Source organism: Anabrus simplex, chromosome 2, assembly GCF_040414725.1.
Source record: "Anabrus simplex isolate iqAnaSimp1 chromosome 2, ASM4041472v1, whole genome shotgun sequence".
NCBI classification, from domain to species: domain Eukaryota; kingdom Metazoa; phylum Arthropoda; class Insecta; order Orthoptera; family Tettigoniidae; genus Anabrus; species Anabrus simplex.
Window position 1 is genome coordinate 1,162,637,383 of NC_090266.1, and position 23,631 is coordinate 1,162,661,013.

Genomic DNA, 23,631 nt, shown 5'->3' on the forward strand with positions numbered 1-23,631 from the left:
CCGGCATTCGCCTTAGTGCAGGAGAATGGAAAACCACGGAGAAACCATTCTCAGGACAGACGACGGTGGGATCCAATCTCTCCGTTTCCCTCACGAATAGCAGCAAGGTCGAAGGTTACACTACTCGATCCCACAACAGGGTCACGACTGTGATAAAAAACCAACCAGCCAACCAACCAACCAACCAACCAACCAACCAACCGACCGACCGACCGACCGACCGACCGACCGCCGACCGACCAACCAACCAACCAACCAACCAACCAACCAACCAACCAACCAACCAACCAACCAACCAACCAACCAACCAACCAACCAACCAACCAACCAACCAACCAACCAACCAACCAACCAACCAAACCCATTGAAGTAACAGCCCCGAAATGCCATGGCCTACCAAGCGACCGCTGCTCAGCTCGAAGGCCTGGAGATTACGAGCTGACGTGTGATCGGCACGACGGATCATCTCGGCCGTTTTTCTTGGCTTTCTAGGCCGGAGTCGCTATCTCACCGTCAGATAGCTCCTCAATTGTAATCACGTAGGCTCAGTGGACCTCGAACCAGCCCTCAGATCCATGTAAAATCGCTGACCGGGCCGGTATCGAACCCGGGGCCTCCGGGTAAGAGGCAAGCACGCTTCCCCTACATCGTGGGGCCGGCTGGTAAAAGCAAAATCTTTCTTTCTTTCTTTCTTTCTTTCTTTCCTTCTTTCCCTCTTTCTTTCTTTCTTTCTTTCTTAATCGGTTTACCATCCGGGGTTGGTTTTCCCTCGGACTCAGTGAGGAATCCCACCTCTACCGCCTCAAGGGCAGTGTCCTGGAGCGTGAGACTTTAGGTCGGGGATACAACTGGGGAGGAAGAAAAGTACTCCGCCCAGGGTACCGCACCCGCTATGCTGCACAGGCCCCTTGTGGGGGATGGGAAGATCGGAAGGGATAGACAAGGAAGGGGGGAGGAAGTGGTCGTGGTCTTAAATTAGGTACCATCGCGGTATTTTCCTGGAGAATATGAAAACAACTATGAGGGTGGCTGAGGCTGGAACGGAACCCCCCTCTACTCAGTTGATCTCCTGAGGATGAGTGGACCCCGTTCCAGCCCTCGTACCACTTTTCAAATTTATTAGCAGAGCCGGGAATCGAACCCGTGCCTCCAGGGGTGGCGGACTAAGGGAAAATTGCGGACCAATTCTCCATTAATGTCGACTATTAGGGAGTGTGTTACTAGTCCGACTCGTTAGCTGAATGGTCAGCGTACTGGCCTTCAGTTCAGAGGGTCCCGGGTTCGATTCCCGGCCGGAATTTTAATCGCTTCTGATTAATTCTTCTGGTTTGGGGACTGGGTGTATGTATCCGTCCCAACACTCTCCTCATCATATTCAGACAACATACCACACTACCAACCACCACAGAAACACCCACTGGTGATTACATCCCTCCATATAGGGTTGGCCAAATCACGTGTGAGACGCAGTTCGGAACCGTGACCCCACAGGTGTGTGAAAAAAAAACGGTAGAGAAAAAAGAAAAAGAAGTCAGTAGCGTAGCGTAGGCAGGATCGACCGTTGGGAGGGTGGGGGTTATAGGTACAAAACAGTTATAGAACATAATGAAGGTGCTTATGCGCGCATGCATGAGTGTTTTTGTAAGGACACTGATACAAGTGAATTATGTTGATACTGATGCAGTTCAGTACAAAATCGTACATTAAAATACAGAACAAGAAAAATTCAATCATGTTCAACAGTTTTACAGCGAATGGTACAAACTAAAATTCAACTTTCGAAGCTTCTTAGAAAATAGATTTAAGAGATTTCTTGGTTTTACAATTATGTTCCTGTAAATGTTCAAAAAGAGTCAACGCATCGAGTCGACTTTCACTTATTTATCCTTTCTATTTTTTTTTTTGTTTTTTGTAAAATGTCCATTGGGGGGAGGAGGCTGTTCTAATCCCCCGCTGGCTATGCCGCTGTATAACGTACACCTACCTCCGAGTTCGCTAAGCGTAGTGAACACGTAGTTGGAGAGCGTAGCACCAGCAGCATTGTGAGCAGTGACGCGGAGCTTGTAGGTGATGCCAGGAGATAGTCCGACCAGCTGGAAAGTCTTGTCCGTCCCAATGTTGTTACCAGCTGAAACAAGTAAGCGCTATTTAGGAAATAGATTACTGAATAAAAAAGTACAGGTTGTTCGTAACTTCTAGGACATATTCTCCACCATTTTAATCCAACGTATCCAGTAATGGGAACAGTACCGGAAAGAAGTGGGATATATTACAGTTACCTGACAAATGAAAATCCACAGCCTGTTTCTAGTCATTCGACCGGGTCGCGAATGGCATGAATGAAGCCCCATCTAGCGGCCAGGATAGAAATTGTGCCGTCTGCTGAACCTTATCGCCATTCTCTGGGGCAATGATTAATGACTTATAGATGAAATGAAATGATATTGAAGACTGTTGCTGGAATGAAAAATGACAGGTAAACCTGTCCAGCTCCGCTTTGTCCAGCACAAAATTCACATGGAGTGACCGGAATTTGAACCACGAAAACCAGCGGTGAGAGGCCGGCACGCTGCTGCCTGAGCCACGGAGGCTCTACCTGACAACTGTTTTACTCAATTGCAGTTACAAATTACTTTTTCAACAAGTAATCAGTAAATTTACAATCAGTCCAAAGAATGCCAATTTTACGCATAGGGCTGGAATGAAAGCGAAGTTTACAATAAAGCATATAGGCTCCTACTTCATGGTTTTTAGCACAGGGACACGATGTAGCTCCCATCACTAACAACTTTTCGATGTGATGTATATCGATTTTTAATTTTATTTCAAGAAGTAACTGTTTGCCCGCTTCTCTAGTGTAGTGGTTAGTGTGATTAGCTGCCACTCCCGGAGGCCCTTGTTCGATTCCCGGCTCTGCCACGAAATTTGAAAAGTGGTACGAGGGCTGGAACGGGGTCCACTCAGCCTCGGGAGGTCAGCTGAGAAGAGGTGGGTTCGATTCCAACCTCAGCCATCCTCGAAGTGGTTTTCGGTGGTTTCCCACTTCTCTTCCAGGCAAATGCCGGGATGGTGCCTAACTTAAGGCTACGGCCACTTCCTTCCCTCTTCCTTGCCTATCCTTTCCAATCATCCCATCCCCCCACAGGGCCCCTGTTCAGCATAGCAGGTGGGGCAGCCCGGGCGGGGTACTGGTCATCCTCCCTAGTTGTATCCCCCGACTCAGAGTCTGAAGCTCCAGGGCACTGCCCTTGAGGCGGTAGAGGTGTGATCCCTCGCTGAGTCCGAGGGAAAACCGACCCTGGAGGGTAAACAATTAAAGAATAAGAAGTAATAGTTTTTCTAGTAGTTTAACGTCGCATTAACACGCTGAAGGTTTTCGGCGACGGAAGAATGGGAAAGGAAGCGGCCGTGCCATTAATTAAGGTACAGCCTGGTGTTAAAATAGGAAACTACGGAAAATCATCTTCAGGGCTGCTGACGATGGGATTTGAATCCACTATCGCCCGAATGCAAGCTCACAGCTACTCGACCCTAATCGCACGGCCAGCTCACTTGGTAAGAAGTAAATAACGTATAAAAATTGCAAAGTAAAGATTGCAAGTAACAATTACTAAAAACTGTCTTCGTTACAAGTAATTCGATTACTTTTGTTTATTTTTTGCTGCTTCCTTAACGCCGCACTAACATATCAAAGGTTCTCGGCGACGGAACGAGGTAGCACACCAGCATTTGCGTGATGTGAAAATGGGAACCAAGGGAAACCATCTTGAGGGCTACCGACAGTGGGATTCGAACCCACCATCTACCGAATTCAAGTTCACAGCTATGCGACCCTGACCACACGGCCAACTCGCTCGGTATTATTATTATTATTATTATTATTATTATTATTGTTATTGTTATTATTATTCCCTCTCTTTGTTCGTATCGGCCTACTAAGGGCCACGTTATTTCAGCTGTCTTCTCTGGGCTTTGCTCTTCGCCCAGTGCTCCTTCATTCGTTGCCGGTGTTGCTATTTTCTCTCCCCCGTCCACGTCTTTCCCGTCTTCAACTTTGGCTTTACTTGAAAACCCTGGTGGTCTTTTGGTTTCCTCCTGAGTGATCCCCATCTCCTGTAGGTCCCTTTCATCCTCCTTGAACCAAGTTCGCTGGGTCTTCTTATATTTAAAATAGATGAAAATGAAAACCTACAACCTGTTTTCCAGTCAGTGACCGGGTCAGGGATGGAATGAATGAAGCCCCCATCTTGTGGCAAGGATAGGAATTCTGCCAGCTGCCGAAGCCTGTCGCACTCCTCTGGGGCAATGATTAATGACTGACAGATGAAATGAAATGATACTGGAGAGTGTTGCTGGAATGAAAGATGACAGGGAAAACGGCAGTACCCGGAGAAAAACCTGTGCTGCCTCCGCTTTGTCCAGCACAAATCTCACATGGAATGACCGGGATATGAGCCACGGTATTCAGCAGTGAGAGGCCGGCGCGCTGCCGCCTGAGCCACGGAGGCCACTTAAAATAGATAAAAATCTGGTTCGGTAATAGTTTGGGTTTCATGCTTAGCAAGTGGCCATGAAATGCAATTCTCCTTCTCCACATGACATCAGACATTTTCTGGACATGAGTATACAGCTCATCATTATGCCGAAGTATTTATTCATCTTTGTCTTTAATTGGGCCAATTTTTCTTAAGATCTTTCTTTCTTTCTTTCTTTCTTTCTTTCTTTCTTTCTTTCTTTCATTTCCAATTTTTCTATCAGGCCTTTCTTGTTCATAGCAAGGCATTCCGCTGCATACAAAACCTCTGGTCTTATGATAGTGCAGTGTCTGAGTTTTGCTTTCAAGGATATGGACTTTTTGTTGTAAACGTCTTTGGTCAGTTGATAAGCCATTTCTTTTTTATTCATGAGCGACGCTAAAGGTTCTTTTTCAGAGATCTATCCACTCGCGAAGGTATTTAAATTTATCTGTCCGTTTAATTGCTCCCTGGTTTACATTTAGCTCTCTTGGTGGTGGCTTGATGTTAGTTATGAATTGCGTTTTCTCCAAAGAGATTTGGTGGCCTGCTTTTTACGCCTGTGTCTTGGCGTGATTAATTCGCTTTGTAGCCATATTATTATTATTATTATTATTATTATTATTATTATTATTATTATTTGGTTGTTCGGCCGAGGAAGTAAAGGAATGGTTGGTTCGCCCAGAAGGGCGTCGGTTCGATCCACCGTCAGAAGTCGGAAAATTTAAGAAGCGTGGTTTCCAATTTCGGAGGTTCACATGGCCCTCAAGTTCATTCAGCCCACAGCGAAAATGAGTACCAGGTTAATTCCTGGGGGAAAAGTCGGTGGCTGAGTGCGGAGGTTACGGGTAGCAAAAGCCTTGACCTTCCAGCCATCCAAGGGCCTTGTTGACCTGTACGGAAATGACTTTGCTTTTTCATGTTTACGTATTTAACGTACCACTAGCTCATTAAGGTTTCAGACAACTATGATATATGAAACGTAACGGCCGTGACCTTCATACAGTTACAGCCTTAGAATGTCTTGGTGTGAAAATGAGAAATTACGGAGAACCATCTTGAGGCCTGCCCACTGTTGGGTTCGAACACATCCATCTCTGGAATCTAAAGTTAAAGTACATGAACCGCAGTGGGTAGCCAATAATAATAATAATAATAATAATAATAATAATAATAATAATAATAATACGTCGCAATTCTCTTTTCCTAAGTCATGGGCTCAGAGGTCCAGTGTTCGGTGCCTGGTTTGGGTGGAGATTGATTCCGCTAGCTCAGAGGTGGTATTCACACACTCTGCTGCATATAAAGCAGCTGGAAGGATTACAGTTTTGCAGTGTCTCAATTATTATTGTTATTATTATTATTATTATTATTATTATTATTATTATTATTATTATTATTGCCGATACTGCCTCATGAGACTACCGGGCGAGTTGGCCGTGCGCGTAGAGGGGCGCGGCTGTGAGCTTGCATCCGGGAGATCGTGGGTTCGAATCCCACTGTCGGCAGCCCTGAAGATGGATTTCCGTTATTTCCCATTTTCATACCAGGCAAATGCTGGGCTGTACCTTAATTAAGGCCACGGCCGCTTCCTTCCAACTCCTAGGCCTTTCCTATCCCATCGTCGCCGTAAGACGGTGTGACGTAAGGCCCCTAGCAAAAAAATAGCCTCATGAGACTAAATGGGGAGCTATTTGATATAAGAGGCAGTAGATCCGGTCAATAATGCCAAGCGATGCCACTGAAGACGACGCGACACTGAATGGTCAGCGTAGCAGTCATGGGTTCAGAGGGTCCAGTGTTCGATGCCTGGTTTGATTGGGGATTGATTCCTCTAGCTCGGAGAACGGTTGTTTAAGTTCAAATAATGCACTCAGCACATCGCACTTCCAGTCTCAGCCGGCCGTAAAGGTAGGCCAAAGAAGTGAGTAGATAAAGGTCAGGTTGAAGAAGAAGAAAACTTTGTCGACAATGTGTTCTACTGACGTTCTCTGCCATCTGATGGATTATTTATGAACAATATGTTGTTTGGATGCTTACTACATTTTTCTCTTTCGAGAACGACGGCCTGCTTTTCTTTTAAAGCATGTTTTTACTCCCAATCACACTGTTTCTTTCGCCAATTGAACTCGCCATTCGTGCTGACCGTCATGTTATTTTCATATTATTACTGAAGTGCAGTGCGTGTTTTACGTTATATATTCCTGTAGTTGTATTTTACCCTCCATAAGTATGGATAGGGAACTAAAAGTACAAGAGGTAAGCAAGTTTTTGCATGAACGGAATTCATCTGATAACTATCCATTTCTCTCGAAAGACAGACAGACCACACATCTCGATACGCCCGAACCTATTGAGCAATTATAGCCCTTCGGCCCACGTGACCTTGAGTGCAATTTCGTGAGAGTTGATTTCTATTTACCTGCAGAGATGTGGAAGTGATGTACCTTTCGAACGAAAACGAGATGGCCAGAATGTAACCTGCACGCTGGTGGGTGGATATTTAGTTGAACAGGGATCTGGACAGTTTGAATCTGAGGTCTTCAGCATCGTAGTTGCTCAGTGAGGAAATGAGTTCATTGGGGTTGGAATTTACACCAGAATATAATTTCAGGGTTGTCTTCTGGATTCTGGTGTTTTTCAATTTATTTTTACGATTTGCTTCACGTTACACCGACACAGATAGATCTTATGGCGACGAAGGGGTAGGAAAAGGCTAGGAGTGGAAAGGAAGCGGAAGGTAGTCAAGAATGCCTTTACGACGACGAAGAGACCAGTATCAATAGCTCACTGCGGTTGAACGAGGCCTTGCATTTAATAGGGCTATGTGAAGGTGGATTTTAGTTCCGCGCTGTTGCAGAACAAGGCAGGAATGTCTCCACTGTGCATGCGTGCTGGCAGGAGTGGTCACGAGAAGGTACGCTCGCAAGAAGACCGGGTTCCGGACGTTCCCGTGGCACCACCGAGAGGAAGGACCGCCGTATTCGGCGTATGGCTGTGGCGCAGCGAACTGCGTCTGCAGCAGCAATTTGAGCGGCAGTTGGCACCACAGTGACTCAACGAACTGTTCGAAATCGGTTACTTGAAGCACAGCTCCAAGCCAGACGCCCTGCGGCGTGCACTCCGCTTACCCCAAACCACCGCCGTCTGTGACTTCAGTGGTGTCAAGCGAGAGTTCTTTGGAGAATGGAGTGGAGGTCCATTATTTTATCCGATGAAAGCCGGTTCTGCCTCTGTGCCAGTGATGGCTGTATGTTGGTTAGAATGAGGTCAGGTGAGCGCCTGCATTTCACCTGTCTGCGGCGTCGACACACTGAACCTACACCGGGAGTTCTGCTCTGGGGAGCAATTTCCTATGACAGCAGGAGCACTCTCGAGTTTATCCCACGCACCCTGACTGCAGATGTGTACGTCCGTCTGGTGGTTCGACCTGTTGTGCTGCCATTCATGAACAACATTGCCGGGGGTGTTTTCCAGCAGGATAATGCACGCCCCCATACCGCTGTTGTAACCCAACGTGCTCTACACGGTGTTGGTATGTTGACTTGGCCTGCTCGATCCCACAATATTTTTTTCCGCCACTGTAGTTACGTTTGACCACCGGATCATCTCACCGAATAAGACCAGTGGCTGGCGGTCAACTATAATGCGTTTGTAGGAAAGAGTGACACTACTATTGGTGCAGCTTATAAATCTCATGTTTATTCCGTATTGGCTCAACACAACTAAGGTTAAGTTATGAGTGAGTTCCCACCTTCCAATACTTATCAATTTTTATATAATAGACTTATTAATTACATAATATAATCCATATAACCTCTAGTACATGTTTCGTTCCGATTATGGAACATCTTCAGCTAAAATTGGTAAAATGGCAAGACAATTAAAATACATTGATGTTAAGATGATACATAAGCTAAAAGATATGATAAAATGGCTCGAAAATTAAAACATATGATGATGATGATGAGATAAAGTTCATTCATGTTGGTTAAAAAACACAACAAGTCAGTTTTCAAATGGCGAATTAAAAACAGCGATAAGGTTCTTCATGTTGGAGGCGTGTACATTTTGTCGATCTTGAAGATAAATTGAAGAATACAGGATTTTCTTATATGTGATTTATCGGGGAAATCTTGATAAAATAACCGTAGTTGAAGTTGAGTTTGGTAGGATTATTGAAATGTGTCTGAAACGAGAAAAGGAGAAGTGAAATAGAAAATATTTTGAGGAGAAAACCTTGTTAAAAATGTATGTTCGCGAGAAAGAAGGATAATAGAGTTGATTACCTTAAAGACAATCTTGTCGTATTTAACGTCCTCCCTTACGCCGTGTTGTTAACTGACTGAGTCCTGTGTACGTGTGTGAGGTGCTTGCGGTGGGCGGGGAGTATTGGAGGGAGAGGTAAGTGACGTGAGGAGAGCGGGTGAAGTGTTGTGTAGGGTGGAGCTATTGGTGACATTGATATTGATTCTCCACTTTCGAAGCAAGGGTTTAAAAGTGGAGAGGACTTCCTGAAGGTAGTTTTGGACTCTGGGGGAGGGGGGGGGGGTGTTACTAAGGTACAGAGGTAATGGGAGTGCCATCTGCATACATGTAAATTTTCTCAAGCGGTGGACGGGGCACGTTTGACATGTATAAATTGAAATGTAGCCTACAGGAGGTACAACTCACCCTGCGGGACACCGGCACCAATGGTGCGGGTTCCCGACAGCGTTTTGTTGACCTCTACCTTATACGGTCCATCTGTAGCAAGAAATGAAGTAGATCAAATATAGTGGGAATGGTAATAATTTGTCCTTATAGACAAGGCTTTGATGTCATACCCTGTCAAACGGTCGCGATATATTTAGAAAACAGACTCCAGCGTGAATCCTATGGTTGAAATTTCTTGCAATTTCTTCTGTGAGCCTCATGAGTTGGTGAATAGTGGAATGCTCACTTATGAAGCCGAACTGCTCATCGTTCAGGATGAGCTTGTCTTCAATGATGACGTTGATTCTGGTGAGATGAAGGACTTAGAAATTGTTGGAAAGAATGGATAGTAGGAAAACTGGTGATAGTTCTGGGGGAAGGTAAGATCCGAGAGAGGTTTGCGTAACATTATAACTCTGGCCAGTTTCCAAGGTGTTGGGGAGTGGGTGAAGCGGAAGATAGAGTTGAGGAGTTTCACGAGGTAAGGGCTTTCCTGTGAAGCTTCCTCTCGATGAAGAATTGCGCCATTTATGTAGCAACACTGAATTCGAAACGCCGGAGAACCAGTAACAATTTACATGCGATTCCGAAAGGCAGGAAAATATATTGATTACCAGGTCCGTCTAAGAAACAAGCCAATAATTCTGACAGTAGCAGTAGTCGTTGCGTGGGCTTATAGACGTACCGTGAACAGGATTTCTCTCCAACCTTTCGCGTGTAGATGAGAGCGGCAGTGAAGATAAAGACTCCAATAGTGACAAAGAGGACAGTAACTGAGAAATAAACAATGCTCATTCTAAACACACGCGATTAAAATATCCGACTCGACCGGGAATCAAACCTGGGACCTTCTGAACTGAAGGCTTCGACGCTGACCATTCATCCAAGGAACCGGACCACAGCCTAGTGAAGTAAAGATCATAAATGACTTGAAGATGTCCAAACACTTTTTTATTTACTAAATTACACATTAATTTCAAAATATTGAGCGCATTTTGTTAGTTGTTTGGGAAACATCTATTGTATTACAGAGCTTTGAGAATAAAGTTGCAACTCACCCACTATCCAATGTTCGGCTCCCCGCACCACGTACGCAGCATACTCTACTACGAAGTAGAGCATAGGGCACCCTCCATCCGGCCAGAGGTGTAGGTGGAGGCCGATGCTGCTGGAGTTGATGGTGAGGAGCTCCCCGGTCGCTGGTCGGAGCGGTACAGAACCCCGAGTACGCACTGGCAATGTTTGACTGGGGTCGCCACTTCCTACGCGGTTGTAAGCCGTGACGAAAACGTAGTATTGAGTGCCACAGCGTAGTCCCGTTAACACGTGTGTATTGCGCGTGCTCTCCAGTTGTTCTTCCTCCCATTCCCCGTGCTCCAACTTGTAGTGGAGAACAAAGCCGCGAACAGGACTGCCTCCATTATCTCCCAGCTTCCATTGCAGTTGCAGCGAGTGTTGGGTGCTTCCTGTCACCAACAGCAGGGGCGCGCTTGGGGGCACTAAAACAGAGTAGCATACATAATAATAATAATAATAATAATAATAATAATAATAATAATAATAATGATGATGATGATGATGATGCGTGTGGCCTCAGGAGAAGCCTGATGCAGTTCTTTCGAGTTGACGCCGTATGGGTGATCCGCGCGTTTGTGAGGAGGGGGCCCTACCTACGATTAATTCTAATGGTGCAGACAGCACAAACTCCTAGCCTCCGAGCCAGAGGAATTAACTAATGAATGCTAAAATCCCCGACCCTACTGGGAATCGAACCCGGAACTTGTTGGACCAAAGGCCAGTACGCTAACCATTTAGCCATGGAGCTGGACAAAAGAATATTACTAATAATATTATTATTATCCGGCTCGTTTGTTGAATGGTCAGCGTTGAGGCCTTCTATTAAGATGGTCCTGGGTTCGACTCCTGGCCGGTCACACAACTCACCACACTACCTACCACAACAGAAACACGCGATAGTGAATGCATGTAGTTGGTGACAGGATGGGAGTCCGGCCGGAAAACAGGGCCATGTCAACAAGTGCTACACTGTTCACACCCGCGACCCCACCAGGGTGTGGAAAAGTGATAATAATAAGAATGGTGATAATTATAATTATAATAGGAACGATTTCAGAACATCAGCTGAACTCGAACCAGATCATTCACACTGCGAATAAGTGCGCCATTCAATTCCGCTTTTTAAAAATTTCGTGTGGCTATTGCTAGCCTGGCACAGCCCCTGTAAAGTAGAACCTCCGAAGAAGGTGGGAAGCATCTGCCGTATATGGCAAACAGTGCGATAGTATGCTGGAGGGCAATGTTGTGTGTGGTGTACGAGCTGAGTGATGTTAGGGACAGCACAAACACCCAGTCCCCGGACCAAAGACATAAACATTTTAAGATTAACATTCTTCGACCTGGTCGGGAATTGAACACGGGGCCCCAAGGACGGAAAGCCAAGATGCTGGGCACCCAGCCATTGGCCCGGACATCTGATGACACTAAGACGGGATGTGACTGTGATTAAAAATTTATTTTGGTGTAAGACATGCAAGTCCGCCTCTGTCGTGTAGTGATTAGTGTTATTAGCTGCCTCCCTTCGAGGTCCAGGTTCGATTCCCGGCCCTGTCACGAAATTTAAAAAGTGGTACGAGGACTGGAACGGTGTCCACTCAGCCTTGGGATGTCAACTGAGTAGAGGGAGGTTCGATTCCCTCCTCAGCCATCTTCGAAGTGGTTTTCCTATGGTGTCCCATTTCTCCTCCAGGGAAATGCCAGGACGGTACCTAACTTAAGGCCACGGCCGCTTCCTTCCCTCTTCCTTTTCTATCCCTTCCGGTCTTCCCGTCCCCCCGCAAAGCCCCTGTTCAGCATAACAGGCGAGGCAGCCTGAGCGAGGTACTGATCCTCCTTCCCAGTTGTATCCCCACACCCAAACCTTACGCTCCAGGACACTGCCTTTGAGGCGGTAGAAGTGGGATCCCTCGCTGAGTCCGAGGGAAAAACCAACCCTGCAGGGTAAACGGATTAAGAAAGAAAGAAAGAAAGAAAGAAAGAAAGAAAGAAAGAAAGAAAGAAAGAAAGAAAGAAAGACATTCAGTCTAACAATGGACTAAATATAATGATGAGACATGCAGCTGTCAAGTTGCATTCGGAGATGGTGGGCTCGAACTTCACTGTCGGCAGCCGTAAAGATGGTTTTCCGTGGTTTCCCATTTTCACACCAGCCAAATGCTGGGTCTGTACTTTAATTAAGGCCACGGTCGCTTCCTTTCTACTCCTAGCCTTTTCCTATCCCATCGTCTCCATAAAACCTATCTGTGTCGGTGCGACGTAAAGCAAACTGAGAAAAAAATGAAGGCGTACAAATAACGAGATAATGCATGTATGTCTACCCCTTGGTCCAGGTTCCTGATACGGGATCGGGGATGAGGTGATATGAAATTATATGGTAGCCTATGTTTCTACGGCCGGATGCCCTTCCTGCCGCCAACCTCAGTTGGGGAGCTTAAGAAGATGAAATGAATGATGGTGAATGGTAAGGGGGTGGAAGCTATCGGCTGTGGCCTATGAATGAGAACTATCGCGGCATTTGCCTGGAAGTGGAAACAGGAAACCACAGGACAGCCGACGGTGGGTTTCGAAACCACTCGTCTCCCGAATGCGGTGCGGAGTTTCGTTCCATAGCCGTAGCGTATCAACGCGCGAGGCCATCGCTCCAGACAAATAATAAAATAATCACTAGAAACAACTGGTACAAAAATCTGTCAGCGACATATGAGAAATGCATAACTTGCACCAAATTTGCGTTGTTCACTATAAACAGGAAATCATGATATTTAATAGTTCGTAGTTACAATGTTGGAATTCTCATTTTTCGATTTAAACGATGAAGCATCTCATTCATGCGATTAATGTACTTAATCCCCTTTGTGAGGAATAATAATAATAATAATAATAATAATAATAATAATAATAATAATAATAATAATAATAATTCCCGTGTGGGGATTTACCGGTTACCTCCATCGGGCGTGTCCCATTGGAATTGGGGAAGCTCGCTGGCTCTGCCACCAGCAGAGTCAGAGGGTAGTAGGGAAATAAAATACCACCGTGAAAAAAAAAACTGGTCCCTTGCCAGGGTTACGGCGAAGACTGGTAAATGGACAGAAGCCAGAAAACATCTTGAGGCAACCTCTAGGGTTAACAACCCTAGTTGTAAAAGGATGGGTACCTGTCCAAAGCAAAGTCAAGTCAAAAAGCATGATGGCATAACATTTCAAGAAACATACCCCAGGGGGTAAATCTTCGGATAAATCCCTCGTCGTGAACGCCACGGCGCACGAGTCTCGTTCGGATTCAGGGGGAGACTCGACAACATGCAAGAGACGAGTCGGAGCGTCTCGGTGTACCCCAAAGAGTAAAAAACTCAGGCCAAAATCTAAAACCTTTCTAGCAACTTTCAACATAAATTCACTTACACAAACTGGCAAGCTGAAAACCCTCACCAAAGCTCTTCACGAAAATCAGATATCCATAATGGCCCTACAGGAAACAAGGTACCCAGATGAAGAGATTTTTGAATACGAAGGCTACCGATTTTTCAAGAGCAAAGCGCAAAGAGGAATCCTCAATGGAGCTGTGATGCTTGGAACCGCGTTTGCTGTTAGAACCAAGATCCTTAAATCGGTTGCAAATTTCGAACCTGTGAATGACAGATTGTCTATACTCAAAATTAAATGCGCGAACAAAACCTACGCCCTAGTTAACGCACATGCTCCTACAAACGATAAGAACAAGTCTGATCCAGACGAAGTTGATAATTTCTGGGGCCTACTGGATGAAAAATTAAACAAAATCCCCAAACACCATGTCAAGCATCTTTTGGGTGATTTTAAGGCCCAACTAGGTCGTGAACGGAAGTACAAGAAAGTTATAGGAAATTACCCTGCTCACAAAAGAACCAATCCCAACGGCAAAAGACTCGTGTCCATTTGCGAAAATCACAACCTACAGGTCATGTCGACCCACTTTCGCCATCTACCCAGAAAGCAAATGACTTGGCGTTCTCCCGTCCAAGCTCTCGGAGAGTTCCAAATTGATCATGTTGCAATCTCCAGGAGAAACAGCCCTGAGATTATGAATGTCAAAGTAATGAAAGGCATCAATGTGGCCTCAGATCATTATATGTCTCTTATAAAATTCAAACCAATTCCCGCAAACACAAGGAAGACAACCAAACAGATCGCACGCTTCGACAATGATAAACTTCGGCAAAGGGTCGAGGAGTTCCAGGAGAAGGCTAGACCAAATGACTGTGACTTTAACAACGCCAAAAGTCTCCTTGTTGAGGCCGCCAAAGACGTTGCAGAAATCAAGAGAAGCAAAAAGCATGCCTGGTGGAATGGTACCTGTGAATCAGTCCTCCAAGAAAGACTCAATGCGTGGAAACAGTACTACTCTACGAAATCAGAAAATTATTGGGAAACCTACAAAACCCAACGTGCCCAAGCAGCTAGGGTGTTCAGAATTGAGAAACGTAAAGACGAAAAATCTCTCATTGAAAAGATAGAACAAAACTTTAGGAAGAATGAAAGCAGAGAGTACTACAGAGCCTTCAAACGCAAACTCACTGGCTATAAACCACCATCTCTATGCTTTGAGCGAAAGGACGGCTCACTGGCGACGTCAAATGAAGAAAATTTCAGCATTCTGGCAGACTACTTCAAGAATTTACTTAATTGTTCTAAACCGCAAAGCCCCTTTGAAACCAAGGAACCCTTACTCAGGTACCCAGATTTCCGACCACCCGTAGAGATGAAATCAAGCGCCACATTGCCCGTCTCAAAAATAACAAAGCGACGGGGGAAGACTCAGTAGTAGCAGAACTATGGAAATATGCCCCAGAGGAATCACTTGATATCTTGCAAAAGCAAATAGAAGAAATTTGGAACAAGGAGACCCTACCCGAAGATTGGAAAATAGCTTTGATCCATCCATTACACAAAAAAAGCAGCATGAAGAACATCAACAACTACAGAGGAATATCTTTGCTACCCGTGACTTACAAAATTCTATCACTTGGCATCCTGGAGCGTTTGGAAGCACAAGTCGAACATCAAATAGGTGAATACCAAGGAGGGTTCAGAAAAGGTCGCTCAACAGCTGAACAGATACAAAATCTCAAAACGATCATCAGATATTGTACACTAAGGTCCAAGCAGTATGTGTCTGTCTTTGTGGACTTTAAGAAAGCGTACGACTCCATTGACCGGGAAGTCCTGCTAAACATCTTAAATGAATTTGGAGTTGATTTGAAGCTGCTGGCATTAATTAGAGCCACCCTGACCGATACAAAATCCAAGGTGAAGTTCCACGGATGTCTCTCGCATTCCTTTGACATCAAAACAGGAGTCCGACAAGGTGATGGGCTATCCCCGATACTCTTCAACGGTGTTCTTGAAAAGATCATCAGAACCTGGCGGGTGAGATTACAGGAAACCAACTACAGTCCATTGAGAATAGGAACCAAATCTAAGGGGATCGCAACAGACTGCTTAGCATTTGCCGATGATATTGCTGTTCTCTCAAACGACATAGAAACCGCTAGAGCTCAAGTTGAAATTGTAAAGGAAATTGCCGAACAAACTGGTTTGCAGATATCGTTTGAGAAAACAGAAGTAATGACTAACATCAAAGAGGCTCCACCAAAACTCCATACAAAATACGGGGACATCACCCGAGTAGACAAATTCAAATACCTGGGTGAGATCATCATGAAAAATGGACTGGACAAAGAAGCACTTCAGGAGCGAGTACGCAAACTGGAAATAGCCTACCAAACATCCCGCACAATCTACAACAAAAAATGCCTTTCCCAAAACACCAAGATACGTCACTACGAAACAGTTCTGAAGCCAGTAGTTCTATATGCAGCCGAAACCCTGTCTCTAAATGCCAACAAAGGACTCCTTGAACAACTGGAGAAAAGAGAACGCAAAATTGTGAGAGGAATCTTGGGATCAAAGTACAGAAATGGAGTCCATCAAAAGAGATCCAACAAGGAAGTCTACAGAAAAATAGAGAAAATTACCGACACAATCAGAAAAAGACGGGCACGATTTTACGGTCATCTGAAAAGAATGGACGGAAGAAAGTTAACTAATATTTCACTTTTTTGATTCAAACCCCAAAACCACAATTCCCTGGTTTAGAAATACCAAAGAAGACCTTCAAATGCTACATATCTCAGCTGAAGACGCCATTAACAGAGATCTCTTCCGCATGAAAATATTGACGAACGGGCTAAACCGAGACGAGCAACCGAAGAGAAGACACGGTGCCCCTTGGACAGAGGAGCGTAAGCAGGCCCACTCACAAAGAATGAGGGAAATTTGGGCTCTAAAGAAGGCCAAGTTCAGTGTCAAATGCAACAAGACTTAACGTGGTCCTTGATGGCCCTAGCGAATTATGTATATATATAATAATAATTTGCAATTTGCTTTACATAGCACCGGCAATAGTAGGGTATTTGTACGGGTCCTGCGGCAGGATCAGAATCGCTCGGCCAAGTTAAGTTCTGCCAAACTCAACCTCGATATCGATTGATTGATTATTGCTTGATTGTCAAGTGATTGATTGAATGATTGGTTATGACGTAACCTACGAGGGCAATTCAAAAAATACTTAGCGTTAACTAAGAGTGAGGAGTTAGCTCATATTAACCTCACTAGCTGCCCTCCTCAGCTGCTGTTTTTACGTCTGGCTGCCCTTCCTGACGTCGCCTACGAGAGTCAGTCAAGAAGTACTTAACATATTTAGAAGTTAGATAAGAGTGCGTAGTTAATCTCACTGACTGCTCTTCCTAGCTGCTGTTTTTACGCCTATCTGCCTTTCCTGAATTCACTTGCGACGTTCATTTAAAACGTACTTAACCTAATTTAACGTTAGCTAAGAGTGCGTAGTTAATTTCACTGGCTGCCCGGTTGTTTTTTTACGCTATGTTATCCTTGTTGTCGTCACCTACGGGGGTCATTTAAAAAGTAGGCTACTTAACCTAATTTAACGTTAGCTAAGAGTGCGTAATTACCCTCACTGGCTGCGCTTTCTAGCTGATGTTTTCTACACTCAACTGCCCTTCTTGACGTCACCTACGCGGGTCATTCGAAAAGGATTTAACCTAATTTAATGTTAGGTAAGGGTGCGGCGTTAACCTCATTGGCTGCCCTGCTTTATTTTTATGCCTGACTGCTCTTCCTGCTGCGTCACCTACGAGGGTCATTTGGAAAGTACCCATCATAACTTAGCCCTAAGGCTAGCTGAGAGTGTGAGCTTAACCTCACCAGTTGTTCTTCCTGTGAACAGGCTGCCCTTCCTCATATTAGTCTGGGTGACCTTAGGGATAGATTGAGTGACTGGTCACCTACGAGAGTCCTTTGAAAAGTACTTAACGTCAGCTAAGAGTTTGGCATTTACCTCACCAGCTATCATGCTCTTTTTACGCCTAGCTGCCCTTTCTAACGCCACCTACGAGATCCTTACACGATCCTGACTAGATCCTCGCTTGATCCTCACCTGATCCTCACTAGATACGCACTGGATCACCACTAGATCCTCAGCTACTCTTCACTAGATATTCTGAGAATCACTTGCTTTTGATTGACTTATTTGAGGATCACCTGCTTCTGACCGCTTATGTTGTGATAGGCCTCGGTTTCGTGTGCGGCTTAACCTTATGTAAAGGTGGTAGATTACTGGCAAGATAGCTGCTATACGTTAGTTATATGGCATTAACTGACCTACAGGCTAAGATGTATGAGCTTAATTTAGCGGTTACATCTACCACGTCCGTTCTGCTTATAGCTTCTACTCCGCGCACTTCCACCAACTTCGCATAGTCTCCATCGATGTTTTTCCCAATTTGTAACAAACCTTCATGTTTATGCATTGCTCCATTGCACTACGACACGAGTCTTCACACGCACTATATTCGACTGGCTACAGGAAACTAATCTGCTTCAATTCCGTGTATTCAGCGCTACGCGGCCCTTCTCGAGATTTCCCTCTATTCACATGCATATGCACGCAGTGTTAACACACGTTACCGTTGCGATATCTGTCCATTCTACGTACGTTTTAGACACACCTTCTATTTACTTACAAGTGGCTGACGTATTTGAGCACCATCAAATACTACCGGACTGAACCGGGGTCGAACTCGCCTACATGAGCTCAGAATACCAGTGCTCTACCGCCTGAGCTACTCAGGACGGCTTTGTGTGAGTACTGTAGAAGGATAACAGATAAGACTGTATTTCATCTGAGATGCGTTCAGTTTTGTTCCTTTCCTTTTACACACATGCATGGTGTGCCGACATAAACATTCAACACTGCCCCACTGAAACAAAGCTTCATCGCTTATAGAAAGAAGTCCGAGATTTACAATTTGTTTGCATATGAATTTTATAATCCACATGCAAAAATTAAGGACCGGGTGAGTTGGCCGAGCTGTTAGAGGCCCGCGGCTGTGAGCTTGCATCCGGGAGATGGTGGGTTCGAATCCCACTGTCGGCAGCTCTGAAGATGGTTTTCCGTGGCTTCCCATTTTCATACCAGGAAAATGCTGGGGCTGTACCTTAATTAAGGCCACGGCCACTTCCTTCCAACTCCTAGGCCTTTCCTATCCCATCGTCACCATAAGACTGTGCGACGTAAAGCCACTAGAAAAAACAAAAACAAATGGCGACTAGTGTGATGAGTGAGTAATTTTCGCTCCGTAAACATCCTACTCGATTCGCATAATAAGTTGCAGAAAGCGTTTCATCTGTGCATAGTTGTGGAACATAAATTGACAAGCGTCAGTTCTACACTCCCGTCATGGCTTTGAAAGAAGCAACTAGGAAAATAACTGAATTTGAAGAAGTGATGAAGGACTTTCAAGCTCGCTTGGACTCCGCTGTAAGTGCTGCCAACCCTCCGACTGTACTTCAAACGCTGGACGGCGAATTCCAGGCATTCAAGTCGCAAGTAACAACTGCAATTGGTGACCTGAAGAAACAACTAAGCGCGATAGAGGATAAAATTCAGAAACAGGATGAGGCATTAGATGAGGCAGAGCAATATAGTCGCCGAAATTGCCTACTGCTACACGGCGTCCCGGAAGAACCGTCTGAAGATGTATATAATAAGTCTTTGGATATAATAAAAACTAAATTTTCGATTGAGCTCTCAATGAGTGATGTTGACCGCTGTCACCGGCTGGGGCGCCGATGCCGGACCTCTGCACAAGTGGTTGCGCAAGGAAATCGCCCGATTATAATTAAATTCCTGCGCTATCATGATCGTGATCGTGTGTGGCGAGCCAAGCGTGCACTGAAGGGGAGTGGACTTCTTATCACAGAGTCCCTCACAAGTTTGTGGAAAAGTATATTAAATCGTGCTAGGGACTTTTGGGGACCAAGAAACTGTTGGACTCAGGACGGGAGAATATGTGTTTTGAAAGATAACACAAAGTTTCAAATATGCACGATTGCGCAACTAAATGCCTTAGCTGTGTAGGATGAACGAGTGGACTGTTAAATTTTATTATGTGTGTTTTCAGTAGTTTACGTTTGTGTGTGAGTGAGTGTGTGTATGTAATAGTCAGTGGATGTATTCAGTGCTGTTCTCAGGTAAGCTCATCTTATTTCATGTACCTACTATTAGTTTTCCTGTTATGTTGGTAGACGAATCTATCCCTTGTGTCAATGACCTGCATTCCTCGCCTCCCCTCTTAACTCAACCCTCACCCCTCCCATACTCTGAAGCAACGGGATCCATTCTGAGGCGACAGCTGATGAATCACCCGAGAGCTCTCTCGTGTCGTCACCTAAAATCACTATCCATTGCAGCTCACCTAGAAGAACTACAGGCAATTTTCGAAAATAATAAGGTGCATTGTATTGGCATATCAGAAAGCTGGTTACGTGGAGATTTGCCGTCATGTGCTGTAAATCTCGACGGATACTCGCTCTTACGACATGACCGTACTGACAGACGAGGTGGTGGAGTAGCCTTTTACTACATGAATGATTTAAAATGCAAGATTATCTGCACCTCAGACCCAAGCCTTCCCCTGCGACCTGAGTATATGTTTGTTGAACTCGACTGTAATAAGAAAATATTAATAGGAATTGTATATAAGCCACCTAATATTAGACAAATGGGGGAATTCGAAGCAGCTTTAACTGATCTTATCTCGGTCTACGAAGATGTCATAGTCATGGGGGATTTTAATACTGACTTGTTAAAACAAACTAGTGAATCGGATAAGTTGTGTCACATATTCCATGCTCTGAACATGGAAATCCTACCACTTAACGCTACGAATCATGTCTACTACCCTGACCACTCGACTCACACTTTAATTGACCTTATAATTTCAAATCAACCCCAGAAAGTCGTTAAGCACGGACAGATCCCAGCTCCTGGGATTTCAACTCACGACTTATTGTACTTATGTTACTCTATCAGAGGACCGAAGTATAAAGCACGCTACGTTATTTTAAGAGACATAAAACATATTGAATTAGATGACCTACGTAATGACGCATATAACTTACCATGGGATGACATACGTAATTTTCATGACATTGACTCAAAAGTCAACAGATTCAACTCATTAGTGCTGAACTTGTATGACAAACATGCTCCGGAGAGGCAGGTAAGATTTACCCGCCCCCCTTCTCCCTGGCTGACGACCGAGATAAGATCTGTTATGGCCAGCCGTGACCGTTGGTACAGACAGTTCAGACGAACACGTGACAAAGATGACTTTGAGCAATACAGGATACTTAGAAACAAAGTTAAACAGCTAATTAGAAACAGTAAATGCCGCTACTTTCAACAGTTAGCGAGAAATAATAATTTAAACCAAACCTGGAAGAAGTTACGATCTCTGGGCATAGGCAAAGCCGTAGAAGAGCACATTCCCACCATATCTCTAGATACCTTAAATGATTACTTTTCTCAGCCTAAAGTCGGACCAGTTCCATTACCAGCTAATCCCACAAACTTAGCACGCTCTTCCGAGTGCGACCAGTTCTCTTTCCACACCGTTAGCGCAAATGATGTTAAAAGTGTGCTGTACTCTAGCACTTCTGATGCGACAGGTAATGACGGTATCTCTATAAAATTAATTAAAAACATCATCGGGGCTGTACTACCAATACTGACTCACATATTCAACTACTGCCTGACCAATGGAGTATTCCCTAACGTTTGGAAAGACGCACTAATAAGGCCTATCCCGAAAAACAATACCTTGGATTCTCCATCAGATTACCGCCCTGTGTCCATCCTGCCACCCCTCGCAAAAGCACTTGAACGTCTGATTCATGCACAAATCACTGTATACCTGACCCAAAATTCCCTCCTTGACCCTTTTCAATCCGGCTTTAAAAAAGGACATAGTACCGCGACAGCATTACTGCGAGTTACGGACGACATCAGACAAGCGATAGACCAACGATATGTGACTGTAGCAACACTACTAGACCTAAGCAGCGCCTTTGACACAGTTAGCCCTGGGTTACTATTGCTGAAACTCAGTAGTCTCAACTTTAATACGACCGCTCTTAAATTTTTTAGCTCCTACCTCACTGACCGTCGGCAACGAGTATCAGTAGGAACAATGTTCTCAGGATGGCACAACAAATCCATAGGTGTCCCGCAGGGGTCGGTTTTGGGCCCACTTTTATTTGTTGTTAGTGTGAACGACATAGGGGACGCATTGAAATATAGCAAGTACCACATCTATGCAGATGATCTTCAGATTTATTATCACTCACATCCACAAGACATAGATGTAGCCATTGACAGAGTAAATTTTGACTTACGACGACTGAATGACTATGCAAAAAATAACAGCTTGTTAATAAATCCTAACAAAACTCAGGCTATTATATTTGGTACCAAAATAAACCTCAACTTGTTAAAAAGTAGACATGTACCCCCAATTATTTTAAATAACATTGTCGTGCCCTATTGTACGTCAGTAAGAAACTTAGGCGTTATAATGACTGAGACCCTCAACTGGACTGAACAAGTGACAAATACATGCCGTAAAGTGCAGAAATCCCTTTTTCATCTCAAACGCTACTCTACTATATTTCCAAAAAATCTTAAAATACAACTGGTAAAATCCCTAATCTTACCAATTCTAGACTACTGCGACACTGTACTTACGGACATATCTCAAGACAGTAACAAGATGCTTGAACGGAGTTTGAACACCTGTATTCGATTCATATTTAAGCTGCGATATGGTTCTCACATTTCACCTTATTACAGGGAGTTGTCATGGCTTCGTGTTCATGAGCGTCGCAGTCTCCACATGTTGTCTCTTCTGCATGGAGTTCTAAACACAGGTGTACCGAATTATCTCTCTTCAAAATTTAATTACCTCTCCTCCTATCATAACCACGATACACGATCTGGCTCCTGTTTAACAATATCTCTCAGTCACTCCAGGACCTACAACCGCTCCTTTGTAGTCACTGCCGCGAGGCTGTGGAATACCCTACCTGCTACCATTAGGGATTTGCGTTCTCGTAGGAGATTTAAGATGGATTGCCGAAATCACTTTCTGAATACCTCTAGCTGACTTTTCGATGTGTGTAGTGTGAATGAGTGCGTGAATGAGCATATATTCATAATAATTAGAAATATATTTGCCAGTTATAGGTTTTTTTCTGTGTTTCCGTCTCTTATTATCACTAGTGTTAGTTTTATATTTATTATCATGTACACTTAGATTGTAGTGTTGTACATTCTATAATAGTTTTTTATTACAATCTCCAAATTTTCTATTAGTACCATATTATTTTAAAAGATCTGTTGCATTTAAATATTATATGTACGTTAATCATTTTAAATATTGTGGTTAAGTGTAAGAGAGGGCCTTGAGCCCTAACTTCGCCACGAATAAAGACGAATTACTTACTTACTTACTTACTTACTTACTTAAGGTGCGCAGCCGGATCAGCAGAGATTAATTTATGAGCAACTGACATTTTTTATCGACGAAACTTCAGTGCTTTAAGACTTCTCGCAACAAACCGTCGAGAAAGGTCATATTCTTGCTCAATCAGCCGTGTCAGACTTTTCGGATTAATTTCCATTCTCACCCAAATTTCTTAAAGCCTCTAGGCTGCCAGATCTCGTTTAGGATATCGCTTTTCCTTATCGGAATCGAATCCTCTAGTCACTTCATAAACAGTCGCATCATGTTATTTTTGGAAAAATCGAGCGAGTGGCTGGGGCAGTTTTCGTCAAGTAGCTGTCAACTTGCATTCTTGAGATAGTGGGTTCGAACCCTTCTGTCGGCAGCCTTGAAGAGGGTTTTCTGCGGTTTCCCATTTCCATTCAATCACTAAATCTATCA

At 44.3% G+C, this 23,631-nt stretch overlaps 1 protein-coding gene across 1 annotated transcript in view; it reads right to left on the minus strand.

Moving 5' to 3' along the window:
- Positions 1–23,631, minus strand: part of LOC136863821 (cell adhesion molecule Dscam2) — a 760,504-nt gene that overhangs the window by 49,802 nt on the left and 687,071 nt on the right. Inside the window, exons 23-24 of the mRNA XM_067140158.2 lie at positions 10,268–10,708; positions 1,985–2,128 (exon numbers count right to left, since the gene is read on the minus strand). Coding sequence (XP_066996259.2) covers positions 1,985–2,128; positions 10,268–10,708 — 585 coding nt within the window. The remainder of the gene's footprint in view (positions 1–1,984; positions 2,129–10,267; positions 10,709–23,631) is intronic.